General features: G+C 38.9%; 1 protein-coding gene across 8 annotated transcripts; it reads left to right on the top strand.

Annotated features, from left to right (window-relative positions):
* The first annotated feature begins 380 nt into the window (after nucleotides 1–380).
* GTF3C3 (general transcription factor IIIC subunit 3) lies at nucleotides 381–23,192 on the top strand. 8 transcript variants are annotated; one of them, XM_026081649.1, is made up of 19 exons: nucleotides 385–540; nucleotides 2,240–2,342; nucleotides 4,690–4,895; nucleotides 5,338–5,461; nucleotides 5,981–6,172; nucleotides 6,668–6,833; nucleotides 7,889–8,036; nucleotides 9,836–9,908; nucleotides 10,950–11,036; nucleotides 12,143–12,246; nucleotides 12,940–13,111; nucleotides 13,579–13,781; nucleotides 14,383–14,484; nucleotides 15,410–15,545; nucleotides 16,196–16,433; nucleotides 16,803–16,993; nucleotides 18,763–18,887; nucleotides 21,614–21,766; nucleotides 22,755–23,192. In XM_026081649.1, exons 1-19 carry the CDS (start codon nucleotides 442–444, stop codon nucleotides 22,875–22,877), a joined length of 2,745 nt encoding a protein of 914 aa, XP_025937434.1. In that variant the 5' UTR covers nucleotides 385–441; the 3' UTR covers nucleotides 22,878–23,192. The 8 variants fall into 8 exon arrangements, 5 of the variants coding, with proteins under 5 accessions (XP_025937435.1, XP_025937437.1, XP_025937438.1 ...); XR_003256030.1 differs by lacking the exons at nucleotides 21,614–21,766; nucleotides 22,755–23,192 and adding an exon at nucleotides 17,360–17,723 and having other exon boundaries at nucleotides 382–540; nucleotides 18,763–18,851; XM_026081650.1 differs by lacking the exon at nucleotides 22,755–23,192 and having other exon boundaries at nucleotides 382–540; nucleotides 21,577–21,760.

Genomic DNA, 23,192 nt, shown 5'->3' with positions numbered 1-23,192 from the left:
GGGCGAGGCTCGGCCGCGGGTCTGAGCGCAAGTAAAGGCGGAGCTTACGCGATTTGTCTCCCTCAGGTAGCAAAGAGAGAAGGGGCATTTAGCGATGTGGCTCGCGGCTGCCCCCGGCCCCGGGCAGTCGCTGTGTCCAGAAACCCTCCGGTTCAAGCCAAAATATTTTGGCTGCCCGATGCTGAAGGACTGGTGTTTTATAYCCCAGGGCAGGAGCGTCAGCCCGGGCCCCCCGGGCAAGGGGCTGGGAGAATTAGGAGGCGGCCGTGGGGAGGGCGCCGGGGAGCGGTTCCACCGGGCGCCGCTCAGTCGCGGCGCAGCGCGGAACTGCTGCGTGAGGGCGCGGGGCGGGCCGGGGCGCGATTACCGGAGGGACTCGGGTCCTTCATCGAACAAGTTCCCTTCCGCTTGCTGTGGCTGTGCCTGGGGCGTGCCGGCGCGATGTCGGGCTTCAGCCCGGAGCTCATCGATTACCTGGAGGGCAAGATTTCCTTCGAGGAGTTCGAGCGGCGGCGGGAGGAGCGCAAGAGCCACGAGAAGGTGCGTCTGCCCCAGCGGGACACGGGCCTCGGGCCGCTCCCGCTGCGGGGGCGCGGGGGCCCGGTCGGGGGTGCCCCCGGGGAGGGCTGTTGGTCACCGCCGCCGGCCCGGGGGGCTCTGGGCTCCTCGCCGCGGCGGGGCAGGGGGTCGGGCCCGCTCTGCGGTGCGGAGCTGACTGGGCTTCTCGCCTGCCACGTTCGTGCCGGTTGTGCCGCCCTTCCAGGCCTGCGGCTCGCGGGAGACCAGGTCCGCCGGGGCCCAGCCCGGGGGCAGGGGGCGCAGGCTGGACCTCGTGGGGCGCTGTGCAGCCGGGCGCGGCTGGGAGCGGAGCGGGGTAACGAGCTAGTGCAGCTGCTCTGCGGGAAAGTTGGCAGGTGACACGGAAAGGACTTGTCTGCCCTGGCGTATCCACATCCTCGGTGCTGTGCTAGAAAAGGGAGGGGAAGGTGACAGAGAGGAGAGCAGAGGGATGGTCAGGAGAGCATGAGGGAGAAGTAGTTTTGCCTCCCTTAAGCTCCAGATTATAACTACTGCAGATGAAACTGTCAGCCCTTTAGGATGGGGACAAGTCAGTGAATCCTGTCTTTTCTGTTAGCAGTTATATACTACAGATGAGTCAGACTGCAGCTTTTTTTTAACATTTCCCCTACATCAAAGCATTTGGCAAGATGCAGACCACTTAAGGAATTGCATGGCTTACTCGCTTTTAGTTACCTAGGTTTTTGTTAAATGCTGCTTAGTTTTTAATTACATCTGCCTACATAATTATTAATTTTTGTTAAAAAAAATAAGAAACTAGCTTTAATTTTAAAAAGTCATTAGGTACTGGTAGAACATGTTACTCAGGGGAATTCAAACCTTTAAAAAGTGGCGAATGCAGCATTTTAGTTTATGCTGACGTAGCTTACCTCCCTGGAGCTGCCTGGTAGGAGTTACCTTCAGGCACCCATGTTACATTCTTCTGGGTTAGGCTGAAGGAATGAACTGAAGCAGATTTTGGTTTAAAGTCATCTAGTGTATACCACTACTGCTTTCCCACCATCTTGTGTGTATGATCAAAGGAAGAGATCCAGTCTGACTCCTTTTAGCAGTCATTGTGGTTTCTTGGCAGGAGTAAATAGAGGGAGACGTGGCTTTGTGTTTAAAAGTAAGCTGATGAAACTACAATTCTAGGAGGAATTCTGTATGCTTGACTGAAGGGAGAGTAGTAGTTAACTTTGCCCTCTTCTTGTCAGAATGAGACTTAATGTCTGTGTTTCTTAGCTTTCAAAGAGAGTTCAGCAGAACTTGGCTGTCATGAAAGGACAAGGACTTCTCAGGGCAACCTTATTACTGCATTAAGAAGTGTTATTTTGATATTTCACTTTGTATTTAAAAAGGCAGACTTCTAAAAGCATTTGTGACATGTTTGTTCCTGATACAATCAACAATGTCATCTTATTTCACTGTAATGTCAAATGAGCAATGGACTCATTGCTTCAATCAAAATTAACGTGAATAGTCACCTTCTGAATCACTTCACTTTGAGAATATAAATGTCTTAAATAATGTTGACTTAAAAATACAGTTGTTTTTTCCATCTGTTTCACTAGCAGTGCAAAACCTGGAAACCTGTAGTTTAAATGCCAATTGTAAAGATCAGGGAAATGGGAAGAAGTGATATTGCAAAGCTTATAACTAACATTGTTGGTGTGTATAGGATGGAGAGAATGCATCTGCTGAGGAAAATGCAGAAGACATAGATGCTCCATCTTCATCTGGAAAAGGATCTGGGAAATCCCAAAGTCAGGATGAAACAGATGGTAAATGTTAACATGATCATTTTAATGAAAAACATTTTTAAAAGATCATTGAAAGCACCTGCTCTTTGATACCTGACTTTGCATAAATACCTGGCTGCTGCTTTGAACTTATGGGTATCAAAACATGTTATTAGAACGTMCATCTTTGTAGAATATTTTGATTCATATCCAGGCTTTAATTTTGTTCAGTGCTTTTAAAGGGCTGGGTTTAGACAGTCACAGTCATCTTTTTCTGGGAAACTCTCCATCTGTTCTCCTCCTGACATCTTAATCATGTTTTCTCTGTTCTTGCCTCTCTCTAAAGTTACAAACACATTTTGAGGTTTTTAAGTTGTCTCAGGAAGTCTTCTAGCAGTGTTTTGTTTTGTTTTTCCCCTCTTCATCTCTTTGCTAGTCGTCTTGGCTGAGATTTCCTTTTTTTTCAGAATATTTGATTCTACTGTAGGAGTGTCATCTTTCTACTGTCATCTGAAGTGAAAGAAAATATGTATAATGAGCTGCCTGCTGCCATGTGTCCCCCCCCCCCCCACCTTATCCTTTGACCTGTTTAGAGGGTCTAGGGTAATTTCTCTCCTTTCTCTCCCTGGCTGGTTTTCTTTGTGCAGTTCCTGGGGTGGCAATATCTCCATCAAATCCCTTGCCAAAAAAACCATAACTACTTTTCTGTACTTGCAGGAAGCAGTAGGAAAAGCACTTCTTTGTTTATTTAGTTTGTACCACGGCTTATTGATCCCATGCCTCAGATTCTGGAGTTGAGCTTGGAACTTAGAGCGCTACAGCCTGTTTCAAACATCTTTTTAAAAGCTGTACTCCACGCACTGCATATTCTCATGAGATTGCCAATACTGCAGATTAGCAAAATGTGGTCTTTGGTCTCTTGGTGTTGGTTCTTGGACTCATCTTGCTAATTTTACTGCAAGTTCTCATCATTCTCCAGTGTCTTTTCTTTTAAATATCAAAAAAAAAACCCAACCCTTGAATTGCCTCACATAAAATGTGTCTCACTGGTACCTCCATTCCAAAAGTATGGCCAGACCTCATCCTAGAAACACAGAAAATGAACACTAGCAATCTTGTTGGAGCTAGATCTCTGAGGTTCCATACTGACCCCTCCTTTTTGCTTATGTCTCTGAAATACTTCCAAGCTGCTGTCTTCTGCTCTGTATTCCAGCCATTCCATTATACATTTTTTTTCATGCACACAATCTTTATCTAAGAAGAACCCCCCCCCATATCCTAATACAGTTGCGCAATAGTGTTATTTCTGAACTAATTACAAAGAACACAAAAATGTCAAGAGCAGCCTTTAGAACCAAGGAAGCATAGATAAGGTTTATTGTTATTTAAAGAGTTATCATTACAACCAGACTCTTTTTTTTTTTCCTTTTTCCTGTAGATACTTAATACCTAAGTCAGAATGAAAACAACCAAATATATTCTGAAGGCTTTCAAACGCATAAACTCTGATGTGGTAGCAAGACCCTCTTGTACAGACGTATGCTGCCACAAACAGTACCTGATAGACAGATCTGTTTTTCAGTCCCAAATTTATGTTGTCAGATGCCTAATCCCCTGAATGAAACCTTTCAACACTCCATGCTTTGGTGTCTAGCAGATGAAGTGTTACCTTTTAAAAATGATGAGTTTTAGTCCTTTTTGCATGAAAGTACACTTGTGGGCAGTTAAGTTAGTAATGAAAAGTTGCAATTAAAAGAATGTTGAAACTGTTAAAATTTTTAATGTTTCAAGCATATTTAATTTGGGCAGATAGCATCATATTCTTAAACATTTATTTAAAAAAAATTGTTATTTTTTTTCTGGAGAAATGTTAATAATCTGGATTTGTCATTTACAGGAGTTAAAAGGTACTTTTTGTCTTGGATAGAAAGGTTACAAGACCTTGTTTTAGGTTACTTCTAAAAATTGGTTGCTGCTTTATTATTCAGTATAATTATCTGCTCACTTAGCCTCTTCAGCTGAAAAACTTTATTCCAGCCAGCCAGTTCAGTGGCTGAAAATTGCTTAATGCACTTCTTGTATGGGTTGAGGGAAAAATGTTGAATAAACTGTTGCTTCATTCAGTGTGTCCCTCCATGCTCTCATTTCAAATATCCAAAAAATGTTAGAGCCTGGGAGATACTAAGCGTTGGTGATGAACAGCACAGTGTTTTAAAGCCAAAGAGATCGTTGAAAACTCTTCTGCATTTCTGCAGGCCTTTTTCTTAAAGAATAGCTGTTTCAAATGGACTACTAATTCTGAAGAACTCGTTTTCTCTGCACTTGTCCTGATAAAATAGTGTGTACTCATGATTATATTACAAACCTTTTCTGCTTCTTTTTCAACCAGGAGAAACTTCAGATGGCGTCAGTAAATCAGTCCATCGTGTCTTTGCATCCATGCTTGGGGAAAATGAGGAGGAGGATGAGGAGGAAGAAGAAGAAGAAGAAGAGGAGGAAGAGGAGGAAGAAGAAGAAACTCCTGAGCAACCCACGGCTGGAGATGTTTTTGTGTTGGAGATGGTACTTAATCGAGAGACCAAGAAAATGATGAAAGCAAGTATTTAAACTTACAGAACTTTTGTGAAACTTCTTTGTATGTACTGAAGCATCGTAAATAAATGGCAGTTTGCATGGTTTTAGCTACTTGCTGAGAAACTTGCCTGAAAATAATTCCATGTATGATATTTTCACTTATGTTGTTATCCTGTGTCTTTGTTTTTTAGAAAATYACTGCAAATCACTGTTCGAAAAATTTTCATGTTAGGAGTACGTAGCTTAAATAACAAAGTGAGTTTTTCAGTGTCTAGATTTTATTTATCCTAGATATCAGTGTTACTCTGTTAGTTATAAAAAAAATTAGCAAATATTTCAGTTCTTTTAATATCACTAGTACTAAAATAATTTGTTAATAGACTATGTAGAAAACAAGTGTGATACTTTCTGAATTTGAGCACAACTGAAACATCAATAGAAATATTATCCCCTTTCCATTTAGGAGAAAAGACCTCGCAGCAAACTCCCTCGTGCCTTGAGGGGTCTAATGGGAGAAGCCAATATCAGGTTTGCTCGAGGAGAGCGTGAGGAGGCTATTCTAATGTGCATGGAAATCATTCGACAAGGTATTTTAGAATGCTGAGAATATTTTGTTTTAAGAATAAGGTGAAATTGCCTTGTACATCGGGAAGTTCGGTGCGGCTTCACTGATGATGAAAATCTTCAGTACAAGGAATGTCATCATATATGTAGGGTGGAATTAACAATATGCTCAGTGCATTCCCTTTTTAGTTTTGCGTATAAAAAAGAAACTGGCCCCCTAATTCTGCAAAGGCCTGGGCCCTTACTTAGCTTCACACAGTTTATTTCTATTGTCCTTRTAAGCTAAGGTATAAGTGGCTATCAACTTAACCTCTAATGTAGATAAAATGCTATAAATATCTGTGTTTAGGTTCGGTCAGCTTGTTTATTTGCGTATAAAAAGGAACTGGAAGCGTGACTGGAAGTTTCTTCTGAATTTTAACAGAATATTTTTAACAGAGTAATGTTGATGTTTCATATAATTCTAATGAAAGGCAAGTTATTTGCTTTCAAGTTGGTTTTTAAAATAATAATTCTTAATCATTCTTTTTATTTTTTAATAGCTCCTCTTGCTCATGAGCCATTTTCCACTCTTGCCATGATCTATGAAGACCAGGGCGATATGGAGAAGTCATTACAGTTTGAACTGATTGCAGCTCACTTAAATCCTAGTGACACTGAAGAGTGGGTTAGATTAGCAGAAATGTCACTAGAACAGGACAATATTAAACAAGCTATTTTTTGCTACACAAAAGGTAACGTAGCAACTATTTTAATACTTTAAAATCTATGTTAGGTGCTGATGTATTAATGGCAATGACTTCCTTTTCTGTTTTGTTTTCTAATTTAGTTTGCTGCAGCTTGCCAAGATCTTAATACCTCTTGTCCAAATTTTGGTATCTCAGTAATGAATCTTTAATGTAGAATGTTCTTCCCTTATGAAAAGCTGTGGTGTAATAACATGTCCATTAATATTCTGCCAGTGAGCAAGTTATATGTATCTTATGTTTTGGGGGAAGAAGAGCATCTTAGTTGAATGTATTTCACCAGTAGCATATGTATGTTACACAGTCTGGGTTGCTGCTTTCAGGATGTAAATACTGCTTTTTCCTGGTAGCTCTTATGTCTCCTGAAAAAACACTGATGTTTGCTAGGGCTTTGGTGGTTGGGTAGTCAGGCAGGTGGATACAGAATCCATTGCTGCCTTGTTCTAAACTAACCTGCTAATATGCTTTTCCTTGTTGTTACAGCTCTGAAGTATGATGCAACCAATGTGCGGTATCTGTGGGAGAGATCAAGCTTGTATGAACAGCTGGGGGAGCATAAGATGGCTATGGATGGCTACAGGCGTATCTTGAATCTCCTATCTCCCTCTGATGGAGAGCGCTTCATGCAGTTGGCTAGAGACATGGCAAAGTAAGTTGGACTTAAGAATAGCATGATTCAGTTTTCCAGAGTTTCTCAAAAACTGATGCTAATAAGCTTTGCAGTTGATTCAGGCCAGATATGCAGCTGAAATCAAAGACTGCAGCCTTTTTGCTGGGGGTGACCCACACAGATGCATAGTCATGCGCCCCCAACTATCGCAACTCTTCCAAAACCTTGTGGGAATTATCCAGGATTGATGCATTGTCTTGTATTCTCTTAGAGAATAAAATGTGAATACTGATTACTGAAGAAATACCCATTATGTAAAATTGTATATGACTGTAATACGTTATTTCTGTATAATGTTACTGAAGACCTGGAAACTTTTTGCCAACAGATCTGTTCTTCACTTGTTTGCAGAGCCATCTCTGCTTGCTTTGTAGAAAAGCTAAGTGTTTAACATGCTTGTATAATAGTGCAATTAAGCCACTTAATTTTCTGTTTGGCAGTTTGTATTTCAGATTGTGATTTGTTCATGGAGGAAATACAAATCTACCCCCTCCCCATTTCTTCTGGTAAAAGCAGATCAAGTCATAGAATCTTGCCTCAAACAGAGGAGGCTTATGCTTAAAGCGTGTAACTCTTATCGTAGTTTTTACTATCTCGTGCATAGTTTGTAGAAAGCTGTTTCAAGGCCAGCTGTTAAGTCTACTGATGTTCTTGCTTGTGAGATGCTGCAAAAAATGCAAAGTGTATTTTAACAATAGTGTTATTAGAGGTTTCTCTGAAACCAGGTTAATCCAATACACTGTTGAAACTTGGGGTGGAGAAGATGGTGGATATTGTAATGAAAACTTGGTAATGTGCCCACATGAAGAGGAAAAATAACGGTGGTAATTTGAAATGTATAAAATTATCACAAGTTGTGTTTAGAAAAAAAAMCCTCTTTCTTGCTGTCTCTGTAATTTGTTGTCTTGAATAAAAACTTTCTAATAAGCAAAGAAAAATAAAAGCAAAGGAATATGAAAATCCTTTTGCTAGCATTCAAAGTACGAATTATTAGTTATTTCAAATAATAAGTATCTCCTGTCTATATTTTATAGGAGTTATTATGAAGCCAATGATGTTACCTCTGCTATTGAGATTATAGAAGAAGCTTTTACTAAACACCAGAGCCTCGTATCCATGGAGGATGTTAATATAGCAGCTGAACTATATATTTCTTCCAAACAGTATGACAAAGCACTGGCGGTATGAGAACTAACTGCATTTGGGTATAGTGTTCAGCACCTCTTTGCCCATCGAGATGAGCATTTTATATTCCTGTAGTGCTTAAATAGTTGTGTTTCTATAGCAACAGAGCTGATTGGATACAGAATACCTTCTACTAGTTTTGTAGTAATTAGCATTGAAATTAAAAGCTTGATTTAATAGACTGGGGATGTGTGCTGTGCTAGGTGGAAAGTTTTGGGGTCCTTTCTCTCCTCCTCAACCATTGCCATGATCTAAGTAGCCCGAGGAGACCTACAAGTTGGGTCTGTGTGTCTGTTGTACCACCAGCAAAGGGCATTTTCCGAGGTGAATGTTAAAAGAATGAGACTGAACGGTCTAGTGGTTCAAAACTAGATCCTTATGCTTTACCTGGCATACTTTTATTAAGACTAATAATTTAGGCTTTAAACATCAAGCACCCCTTCCAAAAAGACAGTATATCCTGAATCTAAGATATCAGGAATTAGAGAAGATTGCTTGTCTGTTCCCAGTTTCTTCTAGTGGTTAGTTGCCCTCACTTTTGAGGCAAGTTTCCCAGTTGATTTGGTCTAGCTTTGAGAGAAATGTATTCAGCATCTGACCATTATTATAACTTTCCCAGATAGATTAAAGAGACACTAATAGCTGGGACTTTCTCTTTGTGAAGGTTCTTATTTGCTGTTATTAAGGTACTTTTTTTTTTTTTTTCCTCCTCTCTTTTTAAGATTTCTTTTAGATCTGGTTCTGTCAGTGTAAAGCAACTTTAGCCTGCAAACAATTCCTATAACTCTTCTCTGCACCTGTTCCTTTTTAAAAACCAAACAGCCAATTCTATGTGCACAGTACTCAGGTACTAGGTTTACCAATGCTGTACTTGGAGGTAAAACTGTCCCCACCATTTCTTCTTGGTGATTCTCCTCAGTTCTGTTCCTGTGATGGGGTTTCTTGCTCCTGGATAGTTGAGTCTCTATTTGAGCTGGTAAACAGAGCTGGTAATTACTTTATTTCAGTCATTTGGTTTATTCTTCTGAGTGTCACTTACTCTGAGTGTTTATTTATCACTCTGCTTTGGCAATAGCAATGATTTAAATACTTACTTTCTAATTCATGGACAAAAATACCAGACAGCATTGAGTCTTAGACCAACAGTCCTTTACAGTGGTGCATTCTTCCTCCCCCTCCACGGGCAAATGCTTTTTGAGTCGTCTCTTTGATTTTTATTATTTTTTTATTTAATTTTATTTTGTATTAATTGCTCTATTGAATAGTACCGGTTTTAATGAGGTCATGGTGTATGACTAAGGCTGCTATAAAATATCTGACTGTAGACAGACCATACAGCTTCCTTGCAAAACTGTATTTGCCTAAGAAATTTACTGGAGTACTTGGAGCACTTTGGAAAGATCTGTGGAGAACATAACTGTTTACTGGTGCTTTGCTTGCCTTTTCCCCCTACTAAAAGGCATTCTAAGAAGCTAAAAAGGTTAAATACTTTCTCCAATTATGATGAAAATAACTGTTGTATAAGCTAAAGCGATGCTTGTTTGATCATCTAAGTAGTCCCAAAAAGTGGACAAAGACATGAGGTGGTCAGACTCCCGGGTAATGTTGTCAGCTAACCCCATGGGAAACAAACGCAGCTTTTTTTTTTTCTAATGTCTTTTCTGAAACCCTGTCCAAAACAACTGCCATATGAGCTGGTTCCCCCATATATCCTTTTAAATTTTCAAAATGATCTAAGTTACTCTTCTKTGTGTGTGTTGTTTTTTTTTTTTTCTCTCTCTCTCTCCCCTTTTAAGGTTATCACAGATTTTGCAGGAATTGTACTTGAAAAGAAAGTATCAGAAAAAGGTCCTACTGACAAGAAAAAAGGTAAATAGTTAACAAGTGGCTAGTAGGACCTTGCTGTTCATATAATATGTAATAGTCCTTCCTTTACTTTTTAGACTCTTGAGTGTTTTGATGCATGTTGACAAGCTTCTCTGTTTTGAAACTCTTCAGTGTTTTAATGAATTACGTGGCATGACATCAGCTTTCTATAAGATATTATCTGATGTCCAATTAGTCCTGGTGACTCATTAGGGACAAGGACTGCTCTCTAGACAACTGGAGGCCTTTTAAAGTTCTAAACATTCCACTGAGTGTTCACATCAGGCCAGTTATTTCTTCCAGCTAAATAGCTTTTGAAAAAAAAAAAATCCTATAAGCTTAGTGGCATCTATAGTCAAGAATATCAACCTTTGACCTGAGACTGATATTTTTCATAAGTTCTACTTCTGTTACTACAAATTTAAATGTTATGTATGCAAGTCTAGGGATATTAGCCTGTGTTTGACTTGCACAAAATAGGCTTTCTTAGAGAAATTTGCTTCATGAAAGTCATTGATCAGGTCTGAAAGTGTTTCTATTTGGGGTATAGAATGATCACAGAATGTCAACTTCTTACAGAGGCAGTCTGTTCTATGATTAAACCAGTCAGTTGTTTCAGCCAGTTTCAAGTCCAAACCCCATGTAGGTATAAGACAATTCTGTTGACTCTTTGCTTTAATGGAGCAGATGAACTATAAATGGACAGTGGACATGGTGTAAAAAGCTGACCTGATAGAGACTTTTAGGAGATTATTTATAAGGAGTAAAACTATTATGAATTTAGGAATTAAAGCACACAGTGTAACAAATTACCTGGGGTATGTCATTTATTAAGACAAGCTTTTTGTAACCCAGAAGCTTATTTTCCCCCTACTCGACACTGCTTTATAATTTTAAGTGCTTCCTGTTCTGCTGTCCTTCAAAAGAATGTCCACTTTTCAGTTTTTTACAACTGCAGGCTGCTAATCAGGTTATGGATTCAAAATCAAATAACTCTTTGCTTAGCTTGTGTTACTGAGAATAACCTGTTTCTGTTTAAAAAAGATACAGAAGCAGTGACTGAAGCTCAGGAAAACCAGGAGGCAGTAGTTGACTGTCAAGATCGTCCAGCTACTGAATCCAATGCTACAGGTAAGCAATCTAATTTTAGAATTTGATATAAGTCTGTGAATGGACCATATACTCAGGAGGTAGGTTGCAATCACATAAAAATCAAGAACATTTTCTAAGAGCAGAGAAATGGGGATTGATCCAGAAAAGGTTCCTTGTGCGCTGTGTGCCTTACTCGGAACTTACTACTTCTAACCTTGGCCACCACTGAAGTCAAAAGCATCCTCCAAGGACTTAACCACTCTGCAATAAAAATTTTTCATTTTTCTAATGATTTGTAAAAACTTATCAGCAGTTGAATAGTTACTATCTGCTTGGCATTAAGACGTTCAGAGAATGAGAAATTAATTTGCGTATCGTGATCTGCAATAATTGGATGTCAATTTGGAAGGTAATAGTGAAGCTTTATGTTAGAAATCAAAGGATAATTGTTATAACCTGAAAAACCTGTGAATATCTGGGGGAAGAATCAAGGTGGAGCAAAACTTTAACAGGGTACTTATGGAGGTTTGGTGACTGAATATGCAGGAAATATGATGATGAAGTTTTGTTGTGTGACCTTTAATTTGGTAACATTGTCTTGGGTAGCCACTTTGTCTCATGTAGCATGGTTGTGTTAACACCTAGAAGGAATACAGTCAGGTGAGATGTTATATTCTGTAGTTATACGTACTTCACAATGTATAGAGCCAGATCCCTGATATATAGGACTTAGTTTAATGAGGACAAATAGCTTATTACAGGATATTTCCTTGAGAAAGTAAGGAGAAGAGGGTATAGGTGCATGAATTGCTAAAGGAAAGCTTTGTGAAACAAGCACCTCTTATGACAGAGGAGGAGGGCTCTGAGCACATCCTACAGGATCCTGCAGTTGAAAGCAATGCAAACTGACAGTGCTCGATATTTTGGGTGAGATGATTGGGGTCACAGAAAGTAGGAAGTTACTTCTTCCCTGATAGTTGAAGCAACAGAAGGGGAGAGGGAGTGCCTACACCAACATTTGCAGGAGTTGATGAGAATGGGATAACTTCTATGGAGCCAATATAGCCTGGAGAGGATGTGGAGCTCCATGAAGTCCTTGTTAAAGTCTGTGGGTTCAGGAAGAATTTTTTTTTTTTTCCTCACAGCTGTGGAGAAAGTTAGCTGCTGCATACCTGAGGGGGTTCCAATAGACATTACGGTCAAGCTGATGGTGTGTTTGGTTCACTTGAACATCCTAGAGCCACTCAATGTAAGTAGATACCAACACAGAAATTGAGGGAAGTTCTAATTAACAAGCAAATCGTTTTTCCTATCTTCAGGTGACTGAAGGTCTGACTGAGGTCTTTGAGAGGGCTGGGGAAGTTCTTGCTTCCTCCCCTCTCCCAAACGGAGACATAGTGAACCTCTTTTGTTAGCATACATTTCACAGTCATGATGGAGTGAGATTAGCTGTGGAGTTTCCAGTGGTAGAAATACTAATCCTTATAAATATTAACTAATCAGCTAGATAAATTACTCCTCCAGTGGAAGTATTAGGACAGTAAATCACAGCCTATGTGCTGCGACAGGCCCCGGACCACACTGCATATATCTATTCTTCTTCTTGAACGCTGAAGAACACATTTTCTTTGCTTTTAAGCCCTAAAGTTGCTAACTCTAAAAACTGCTATTTACAAAAATTATTTCTTGCACTCATCACTGATGGGCACTTTCACCCCCTGCATGTGAAAAGGATGCGAAATATGACTAACATAGCTTTTTCAGGAATTTTKAAACTCCAATCTCTATTTTTCACTTTTAAACTAACATTTTAGATAAAGGATGTGTAGTTCAGAATGCAAATAGAATAAAAATTGTAACTTCCAATAATCAGATCTTAAAGAAATGTTAGTTCTGTAACTGTGTGTGCATGGCCTTTTTTTTTTTTTTTTTTTTTTTAAAGCCTCTTCTGACCACTCTGGTGGAACAAAATCCAGAAGAGATGGGCGACTTGTATCTGGATGTTGCAGAGGCATTTCTGGATGTTGGAGAATACAACTCAGCGCTGCCTCTCCTGAGTGCCCTTGTCTGTTCTGAACGATACAACTTGGCTGTTGTCTGGCTTCGGCACGCGGGTGAGAAGGAGCAGGACCGCTGAACGCGTGGCCTGAGAGATGATAACACAGTGCTGAGCATTCCCAGCTCCCGTTAGTTAAGATCACTGAAATGTTCAATGCAAATGTCAAATGAGAATTAGTATTTGTCGGACTACACTTGGGAGTGTGATATGACAACCCTGTCTTGGAGGGTTTTGTTGTCGTTCATGTAGACTGAAACTTACTTCAACTAAAAAATACTTGATTTTCATTTAAGTGAACAGCACTTATTCTGCATTCCATTCTGTGTCAACTGATACTGCTTTGTTTAAGCAACACTATAGCATCAGTGCATATTTCTGAATACTATGAATTTGTTAATACATGTTTTGGGTGGCTTTTACTAGAAGACCATCTGAAACATTTATGATGCGGACTATTTTGCTAACTTTCTAATCTCCTATTTCTGCTGTTTAAGCATATTGTGCTGTGCATGGTATTTCTAGAGTGCTTGAAGGCTTTGGGACACATGGAGCGTGCTGCAGAGAGCTATGCCAAAGTTGTTGATCTTGCTCCATTGCATTTGGATGCAAGAATCTCACTTTCAACACTTCAGCAGCAGCTGGGTCGGCCTGAAAAAGCTCTGGAGGCTCTAGAACCAATGTATGATCCAGATACGCTGGCTCAGGATGCTAATGCGGCCCAGCAGGTGGGTAAGATGTTCTGCGCTTCAAATTAGGATATATTGTTCCGCTAAACTACGATGGTGGTAAAAGATGCCAACCGTATAGGACCAGAGACTGAGACTATAGCTTGGTGAGCCGTAGGAGCAGAGTGAAGGATTCGTTTCCGAGTGCCAGAGATGGTTCCTCAAGGCTCTTTCTCTCTGACCGTTCTGGCGGTATTTCTGCTTCCCACCTGATTACTTTGTGTGATGTGCAGCCTCTTGGCTACTGGGAACTGGTCTTGACACCAGTCACTTTACATCATGTTGATCAATAATTGCTACATACCAGCTACATGGTTTGGCTTCTACTGATTGATAGCATAGGAGAGGCTCCGTTATCCACTTCCTAGAAGCGCCTTCACTGTAGGTAAGAGCTATGCAGGGGCTCTCTGAAATTCAAGAGTATAAAACAATAACTACTGCAGGGAAGTTTGTGACAATCTCATATGCTGCTGCTAAGATTGTTACAACTTCCAAGAAATTTTTACAGCCTTATTTGTACTGTATTGAGTTAAAATTGTGTTTGTTTTATAAGTTTGCTTTTTGTGCCAGTGGTTAAATAACCATGTTTAATATTGCCTAGGAATTAAAGTTACTGCTCCACCGTTCAACACTGTTGTATTCCCAAGGTAAAATGTATGGTTACGTAGATACTTTACTTACGATGCTGGCAATGCTGTTGAAGGTAAGTTAATCTTTACAGCTACGCTTTAACATACTGGACAGCTATGAGTTGGTTTAAGATAAAAAACAAACTTGTCAAGAAAACTAGTGCTTTCAATATATAAATGTTTTCATAATTTTATTAGATAATAAACCTGCAGTGACCTTATTAATTCTAGGGGCCTGTAATATTGATATATATGCCTGTGGTGTTCAAAACGGAGCATTATTTTTGAGTATAATTTTTAATATAGCCATTTCAACTCCTTTTTTCCTGTTTCTTAATGCAGAATACTAAGCTGCTTCTCTACGTTTTTAGTAGTCAGCGTAGTGCTTTCTTAAAACTTATTTTTCTGTAAATAACGTATTTCAACAAATCTCTTTTAAATTAATTTTATTTAAAGTTGCTAGTTTTACCTTTTCTTGTTATAAGACAAGCAAAGAAGCATTAGCTTCTTCAGACAGTAAATACAGTGGTGCTGGTGGTTTTGTGTTAATTGGTTTGTGCCCTTTTTGTGGGAAGGGGACTATTTAGATCTCCAGTGTATCCATCTGGTTACAGGTGAAGATGGCCTCTGTTACACTGTTTGGGTAGCTGACTATCCACATATTTCTAAAACTAATATGGGCATGAAGGCATCATTCTTGTTATGTGTATATGCACATACTCTTGATTTGACAAGGAAGTTCCAATCCCAGGAAGTCTTTAAGTTTTTTTAGAGAGTTTATATCTTCCTTTAGCATAGCCCAGTTTGCACTGGAGCATGAAGCAATGGAGAGATAATACCCTTGTGGGAATATTGTCTCTCCTGTTTTTGCCTTGGTGTATTTCCAAGTTGCAGACTGTTTTGGAATGCAACATGAGCCAGATGGATTGGCTGTGAAGCTGTCTATGTTCTAGGATGTATTTGTGTAATCTGAAATGCTGCCCTTAAATTTGTTTCTAGGTAGCAATGAGCAGAGCTCAGGTGTGTTTGATATCTAGCTCCAAATCTGGAGAGAGACACCTCTATCTTATTAAGGTGTCAAGGGATAAAATTTCTGACAATGACGACCAAGAGACAGCAAATTGTGATGCCAAAGGTAACAAATGTTTATTAAAAACAAAGCAACAAGTTTAACTCCTTAGTTCTGAAAAACAAAACACAAACATTGCTATTTTGCATACTAAATCTATGCAGTTCATGTTAACGTTGCTTTATTTACAGGGCAAGGAAGGCAGCAAAAATTGAGAAAATATAACCTAAGGGAAATTTCCCCATTCAGGGAAAAAAAAATTAAAATTACAGAAAAACTTAAGCTGAAAAGGACCTTTGGAGATCATTTGGTCCAATATTCCCCTCAGAGCAAACATTATATATGCAACTCTATGGAATAGTAGAAATACATGTTTTAAGTGTTGTGACTTTGGTCCAAATTTGTTTGGACCAGGTTGCAATTCTTAAGCATCATTTGGTGTAGTAGGAGTATTTGTAGTATGTTTACAACTTGAACTGTGTGCATTTCTTGCCACTTCTTCCCAAGTTCTGATTGTTTTTTTTTTTTTTCTGGAATTTTACAAACTGCACTTAAACTGTTCTTTTAAAAACAAACAAAAAAACTTTATCTTACCTGTTAATGCTCATATATTTTTGAAGAGATCAGCTTGACATATGCACCTGTTTTGTTTTTTTTTTTCCAAGAGTTTAGCTGCTTTGTTTTTAATTTTCTCAATTTACTGACTTTATTTTCAGCAATTTTTGCTGTTCTCACAAGTGTTCTGACAAAAGATGACTGGTGGAACCTCCTCCTGAAGGCTATATATTCCTTGTGTGACCTCTCCCGGTACAAGGAGGCAGAGCTACTTGTGGATTCCTCACTGGAATATTATTCATTTTATGACGATAGGCAAAAACGCAAGGAGCTGGAATACTTCGGGCTCTCTGCTGCAATTCTGGACAAGAACTTCAGAAAAGCTTACAATTATATCAGGTGGGGAGTTGAGAAAGTAGAACAATTTGTTCTGTAATTACTTCCACTGAGGCTGTAGTTCAGCTGCTGAAAATATTTCTAAAAGAACCAGACTAATGCTTTCCAGGTTTCCCTAAAGCAAATAAACCTATTGAAACTGAAAGGATTTTGTGGTAGCCTCTGATTCCCCAAAAATGTGTAATGCAGTGGGTTGTTTCATTTGGCCAGAACTATTTGTTCTGTCTTTCTCTCTAAACTTTGCCTCAGTCACGAATCTGCCGTTGGCACTTCGAATGTCTCTTCTAAGTTTCTCCAGACTGAAGTTCTATCGCAGATGTAACGTTTACTATGTAGTGTTTACTCATTTCTTGTATGTTTTCCATTCTGTAGAATAATGGTAATGGAAAATGTCAATAAACCGCAGCTCTGGAACATCTTCAATCAAGTCACTATGCAGTCTCAGGATGTCCGTCACCATCGCTTTTGTCTCCGATTAATGCTGAAAAATCCTGATAATCATGCACTCTGTGTCCTAAATGGGCATAATGCCTTTGTATCTGGCAGTTTCAAGCATGCTCTTGGTAATGTCATTAGAGAATGCTAAGTCTGGTAGTGTTTCTGTATTCCTTTCACGTCAACTTTCTCATGTTCTTAATTATCCTTAGTGATTTTTTCCCCCCCCCTAGAGAAAAAACAGTTTTAATAAAATATCTTTTTTCATATGTCAGAAAATGGTAGGCAGCTTCATAGTGTTAATTTAGTGCTTTAATTACTTAGTACCCAAATCAAAGCACTGCTAGATAGTTTTGCTAATACAAATGAGGCAGACATATTCCAACTTTAACACACCTTTCTTGTAGTTTAAATTTTCTAACCAACTTTTAAAGATAATTGAAGGCTATTGGTAATTAAGTTGATCTGTTTCTTTCCTTTTTGTTCTTTAACAGCAAATACAGTCAGTTGGATACTTTAAGCAGACCTTTGAAATAAACCTCCTGCTTTTTAAAGTCCAGCCCTCCTGCTGCCACAACCGCTATGTGCTGGGGACAGTTGTGCTGCAGGGGATCTGCACTGTTGCCTTCCACGCCATCTGTGAACCATGGGAACTGTAGAAGACAGGCTTAGTTTCACGCACAGTGGTTATCTTGAGTACTGCCATCCTCAGGGGCTGGGCTGGATGGTGTTTAAAGGGGGCCTAATTTTGGAGAGCTGAGTTCTCTTGACCTGGCAGTATTCTGTTACAGGCTCTAAACCTGGACCCCCAAATGGCTTGTCCCTCTTGGAAATCAGGGGTGACTGCTTGGTTCTAAAGTGAGAATTTGTTATTGACTTCAAGGGGAATCCTGTTATCCTCAGTCTGATGGCTGATCATGACTGATCACTTGACATTTTAATGAAAAAGGCTCATTTTGTAATGTCAAGACTATACAAATGCGTGTGCTGCTAGAACTAATTCTACTAATTTTTTTTAATAAAAAGCCAATAAGATGTTTTCTCTTCAAGCAACCTGGATGTGCTTATTCAGAAGCAGGGATCATGATTCAAATAATACTCTGTAATTTTGGGAGGTTCAGAGCCCCATGAAGATCATACTGAAGAGCTTAGCTCCTTTTACTGTTTTGTCTCCAAATGAATAATCACTGAAAAGAAGCAATAACTAGCTGATATGCAGTCTGCTTCTTGAGTTAGTGATTAGTTTGGGGAGCTCTTAATTAAAAAACAAAACCAAAAAATGTGTCTACATATGCATGTTCCATAGCAGTCTAGTAGCAGCTACTACTTATTGCTGTACTATATAAAAGCTTTAGTCATGGACCAAGGGTCATATTGTCCTAGATTCTACATAGTGAGGGTATCTTTTGCTATACCACTTCCCTTTTCTTGCTTTTAAGTAATACTGATTTTTTTATCAACAAAGGGTTTATGGTTAAGTACTGCATAATTATTTTAGCTAGGGCAGAGAAAACTAACTGTATGCGGCTGGTGTAAACAGTGATAATTCAATCAAAATAATGAAACTGGACTTTCAAAACAGATATGTTTGTACGCAGCAGTAATTCTCAACAGCTCTAGGATGTAAATCCCAGCAAGGACTTTTTCCCTTCTGTGTCCAATTCTTTTCTGCTTACATTCTTATATCACAGCTTGTACTCTTGCTTCAGAATCCAGGGAGTGCTGAAAATATAAAATCCTTTTTCACTAATGTTTTTCCCCATGTATTTTGATGTAGTTATATTAAACTCTTTCTTTTCTTACTTCACACTTCCAATTTGAGTAATTGGGGTCCCCCCCCAAATTCTCAGGGATTGCTTTTCAAAACAAACATCCTGATTCAACTATTTGCTTTTAGGACAGTATGTGCAAGCCTTCCGTGCAAACCCAGATGAACCCCTGTACAGTCTTTGCATTGGCTTAACTTTCATCCACATGGCTTCTCAGAAGTATGTGTTGAAAAGACATGCTCTTCTAGTACAGGTAAGTTAATGTGGCTATTTTTACCTATAGTGTGTCCTGACTTTTGAGATTCATATCTTGCATAGACAGTTATGGCTACAACATTCTTAAATGGTTTAAATAACTTGTAGTAATTAATATGGCATTTCAAAAGAGGGAACTGAAGGAACATGAATACAAATGAGTGTAATTGTGAACAGTATTTATATGCATCAGGATCTCCTCTCCTTTATACTGAAAGTAGCTTGTTCTGCTGTGTTTGTAGAATGACACATTAGCAGCTACTAGCTGTTTGTGAAAATATTAGTAATTCCAGTCTTGATGGCTGTATCCTGGATTTTCCTCCCCTTCCCCCCCCCCCCAAATGCTGTGTTATACTTGCTATTTCCTTTCTAGAAAGTGTTGTAGGGTAGAAACTATGCCACGTGTCCTGAGTGGCCATATCTCTCAAACAGCATAGTTTAAGTAAACTTCAGATTTCAAAGGCATTTTTTTTCTGTCTTCCTGTTCTCTTTCCCCTTTTTTGGGTGCCTCTGTATAGTTCTCACTGTAAAGATTTTGTAAACTCYGGTTCAAGCTACCCTCAGTTTTCAGCTTTCTTATATTCTCTCTCCACCCTCCTTTTTTTTTTTTTTTTCCTTGTAAATCCGCCAGTTCCAGCAATAAACCACAGGCTTATCATTCCTCAACAGGATTTTTGAAGTCATTTCCTCTACTCTCCATCAGTATTTTTAATTAACTTGAAATTTGTTTTAATTCCGGTGGCCACTGAGCTCCCAGTTGGCAGAATATGGTAGGGATCCTGAGCTCTCATGATTTCTGAAGTTGCTGAAAAATTGGAGCTTTCACTGATTTTTGACAGAAGAGCTGTAGGTCCTCAGCTACTCTAAAACAAGAAGAATTATGTCAGTATACAACTTTAAAGCATTTTGAGGTTGCAAGATTTGGCCTAATTTTAATATTTCTAGCCACTTCTTTCTCTAATAAGTCTGCCTTTCTTATCTGGGCTGCTATGTTCTCCTTTTATAATGTACTTGAAAAATGTCCTATTTATGTCACCCTCTGGTAATATGGTTCCTTGCCTTCTCTCTTCTCATTTCTTGTTCACTACACTAGGTATTTTTGTATCCTCTCCTGCTCCTGTTCTGGTTGCTTGATAGTTCAGCCACAATGACGTACTGGTGACCTAAGTTATGATGATTAGCTGTCTGTGCCTGAACTAATCCCTCATGTTGAAGGGGCTATCATCTTCTCCAATTATCAACATTGCCTCTGGAAGGAAAGGCCTCTATTTACAACAGAATTGGCACATTCCAAACAGATAGCAAAATGAAATGTAAATTACTGCGCAGGAGAGGGGGGAAAAGTGTTCTCAATTTTCCCTTCTGAATTAGTCTCTTCTGCCTTAATCTCTTAAGTTTCTTGCAGGGCTCCTTGAATGTAAAATAAAATGCTGAATTTTAATCTAAAATAACACCGTATGCCCCTTTTTTCGCCCATTGTTCTGTTCAGGAGGTAGCTCTGGTTTAAAGCCATTCACCTTTATGTCATCATGCAAACGCTGAATAATGAATAGTCCATAACGCCCCAAGCTGGTAGGCAGTGGCATCCTGCAGATGAGAAACAAAACGTGTCTTGCTTTACAGCATGTCAATGTGTAAGTGAGACCAGTTTGTTCCACTGGTGCCTGGACCTGTTATTTTTAAGCATTGCCCTGTCTTACACCTGCTGGAATAGAGGCCTGGTCCCTGTGGCCTTCTGCTTGTGTTGTGCACGTTGCAGGGTGCTGCATAGGAGGAGCAGGTACTCCAACTAATATTGGCAAGGAGACTGTATGCTCGGGATTCTGCTAGTCATATATTTTAAATATATGACCATATATTTTAATTTAAAATAAAAGCAAAACAACACTTGCAGGATGCTTCCCTTTAAATTTGTTACAAGTATAGCACTGGAATTGCTGGGTTCGAGCTCTCTTTCAAATTCTACTGAGGACTTAKCAGTGAAACATCTGCTGGCTTAAAGAAGTGAGATAGACTCTTGCCTGTTACTTAGGATTTATGAATTTTTTTGTGCTTTTATTTAATGATTTTATTCTTGGCCACTTTATAAAATGATCTGCTAGTAACATCTCTTGATAACTGGTGTTGGAGTAAATTTTTATATGGAGCACAAGATCAAGGAAGGAACGAACTTACATTCCAGAAATGATATTTCGAAGTATTCTTCATGAAGTTCGGCAAGAAATTGTAGAATTAAACCATTTTTTTGCTGTTATCCAAGGCAAAGAGTGAAGAAAGGGAATGAAGGGGTTTTTGTTGTTTTTTAAGGGGGGAATGATTAAGGTTTTTTTTTTTTTTTTTAATAAAATCTTGCTCTAGCTTTTCCGTTGGCTGTATGTTCTTTATTAAAATGGGCAGCTCTTCTGAACACAAGCTAGGCTTATGTGTGTGTGTGTGTGTATACGTGCACGCACATGCACACACATGTCTGTCTGTCTATCTATTGTCATCAGTGGCATGAGACTGCCAGAGCAGGTTTTTCATGGTCTCAAAAATCAAATGTGGCATGGCAGCTGAATGACTGCTTGTTTTTTCTGCCTTTAACTTGCGTGTGTTTTGTGGGGAAGCAAGGACCAAAAGTTTAAAAAAAAAAAAAAAAAAAAAGATTGACACCTTTTTGCCAGTGTATTTTACTGTCATCTTTTCAGAGGGGGAACACTCACAATGTGCATGATGTGTGTACAGGGATTCTCCTTCCTTCACCGGTATTTGGACCTGCGGGGACCATGTCAAGAATCTTTCTATAACCTTGGCCGTGGCCTTCACCAGCTGGGATTACTGCACCTGGCAATCCACTATTACCAGAAAGTACTTGAACTTCCTCCTCTCATCGTAGAGGTACTGTTTCTTTATAAGTTATGTACAGAGAATAAAGTCAGGTCAGTGTTAGTGATTTTTCAACGATAGATAAAATGAGTACATAAAATCTATGTAGTTTAGATTTCCTCTAACTGACACAGAAATTCTCTGTGATTAAAAGCCCGAATCTGATTGTCACCTATCTTCATTTATGCATGTGGGAATTTCAAAGGATTATATATTTTGAAGGATTTAATATATGGTCGAAATAGAAACAAAAAAAGGTTGCTAAACAACTTCACCTGAATAAATATGTGAATTTAATATATAATACTATATATTAATAATAGTAAAATTAATAATATTTAGTATAGACTACATGCCATAAACTATAACTGGCTGTTTTTAAAATGCTATAAAGCTGCATGCTGGAGCATTATGAGCCAATAGTAGATTAAGAACTTGACTAAATGTGTCTGTGCCATGGTTTTTCTCTAAGAAATCTGTATCAGATGATCCTAATTGCTATGTAATACACATAAAAGTCTGGTTTGAGAGCAAATTTTTGCTTATTTTTGGCATGGATTGGTAGAAAAATTACAAAAGTATTTAGAAAATTGGAAGAGTTGGTAAAGTAAGAAAATGGCAGTTAGTCATTAACACGTGATGGGGAGTTCAGCGCAGCAATCTTTTTACCATGTAAAAGATATGCAGTAGTCACATTCTGACTATAGAAACATACATCGCATACAAACACACATTAAGATGTTACTTTCCTGTTTTATGAGTTGGCTACCTAATTTACAGCTACTGTTTTGGGTATGTAATTATATAATTTTTGGTGACTAACAAAAGGTGGAAACTCATTACAGAGGGAGGGCACAAGGAATACTACTTTTTTGTTTCTATGCAACTCAAAGCCTATGTAAACTATAAATAGATTACTTGATTCCAATTAAATCTACTCATGTTTCAGTTTTGTACTATCTTTGCAGAGAGATAACTTTTTTAACCATTATTCTTACAGGGTATAGAAACTGATCAGACAGACTTGCGAAGAGATACTGCCTTTAACTTGTCACTTATTTATCAGAGCAGTGGAAATATAAGAATGGCTCAAAAGATGTTGTATACTTATGCAGTTGTATGATGAGGGTTGTGACTGATGGAAAATGATAGTTTTAGCATTAACTCTCTTGCATTGTGCAGTGCTAGGGAGACTGGTTTTATGTACAGTTTTCTTCTACAAATGGTCAGAGACATGACTTCTGCTGTATGTAGTTGTAGGGACTTTTTTTCCTATTTCTGACATTTGAACTGTATCCCACATGGAACCAGGCTGCTCTGAGAACAGTGCTGACATACTTGAATTGAGTGGGTGCCTATTACTAGATCTGCCTTTCTCCTTTGATGCATTGCTCTGTAAGCTAATACTCAATCTTGTATATAGAATTAAACAGCAAAA

Source organism: Apteryx rowi, unplaced genomic scaffold (genome assembly GCF_003343035.1).
Source record: "Apteryx rowi isolate R43461 unplaced genomic scaffold, aptRow1 scaffold_559, whole genome shotgun sequence".
NCBI lineage: Eukaryota > Metazoa > Chordata > Aves > Apterygiformes > Apterygidae > Apteryx > Apteryx rowi.
The sequence above is the reverse complement of the archived record's forward strand: the minus strand, read 5'-3'. Positions and strand labels throughout refer to the sequence as shown.

Bases quoted from the DNA above. Each gene is read 5' to 3' on its own strand.
- GTF3C3 (XM_026081649.1), top strand. From the start codon at position 442: ATGTCGGGCTTCAGCCCGGAGCTCATCGATTACCTGGAGGGCAAGATT. The intron at 541-2,239 runs GTGCGTCTGCCC...TGGTGTGTATAG, and splicing joins AGCGCAAGAGCCACGAGAAG to GATGGAGAGAATGCATCTGC. The intron at 18,888-21,613 runs GTAAGTTAATGT...ATGTGTGTACAG, and splicing joins GACATGCTCTTCTAGTACAG to GGATTCTCCTTCCTTCACCG.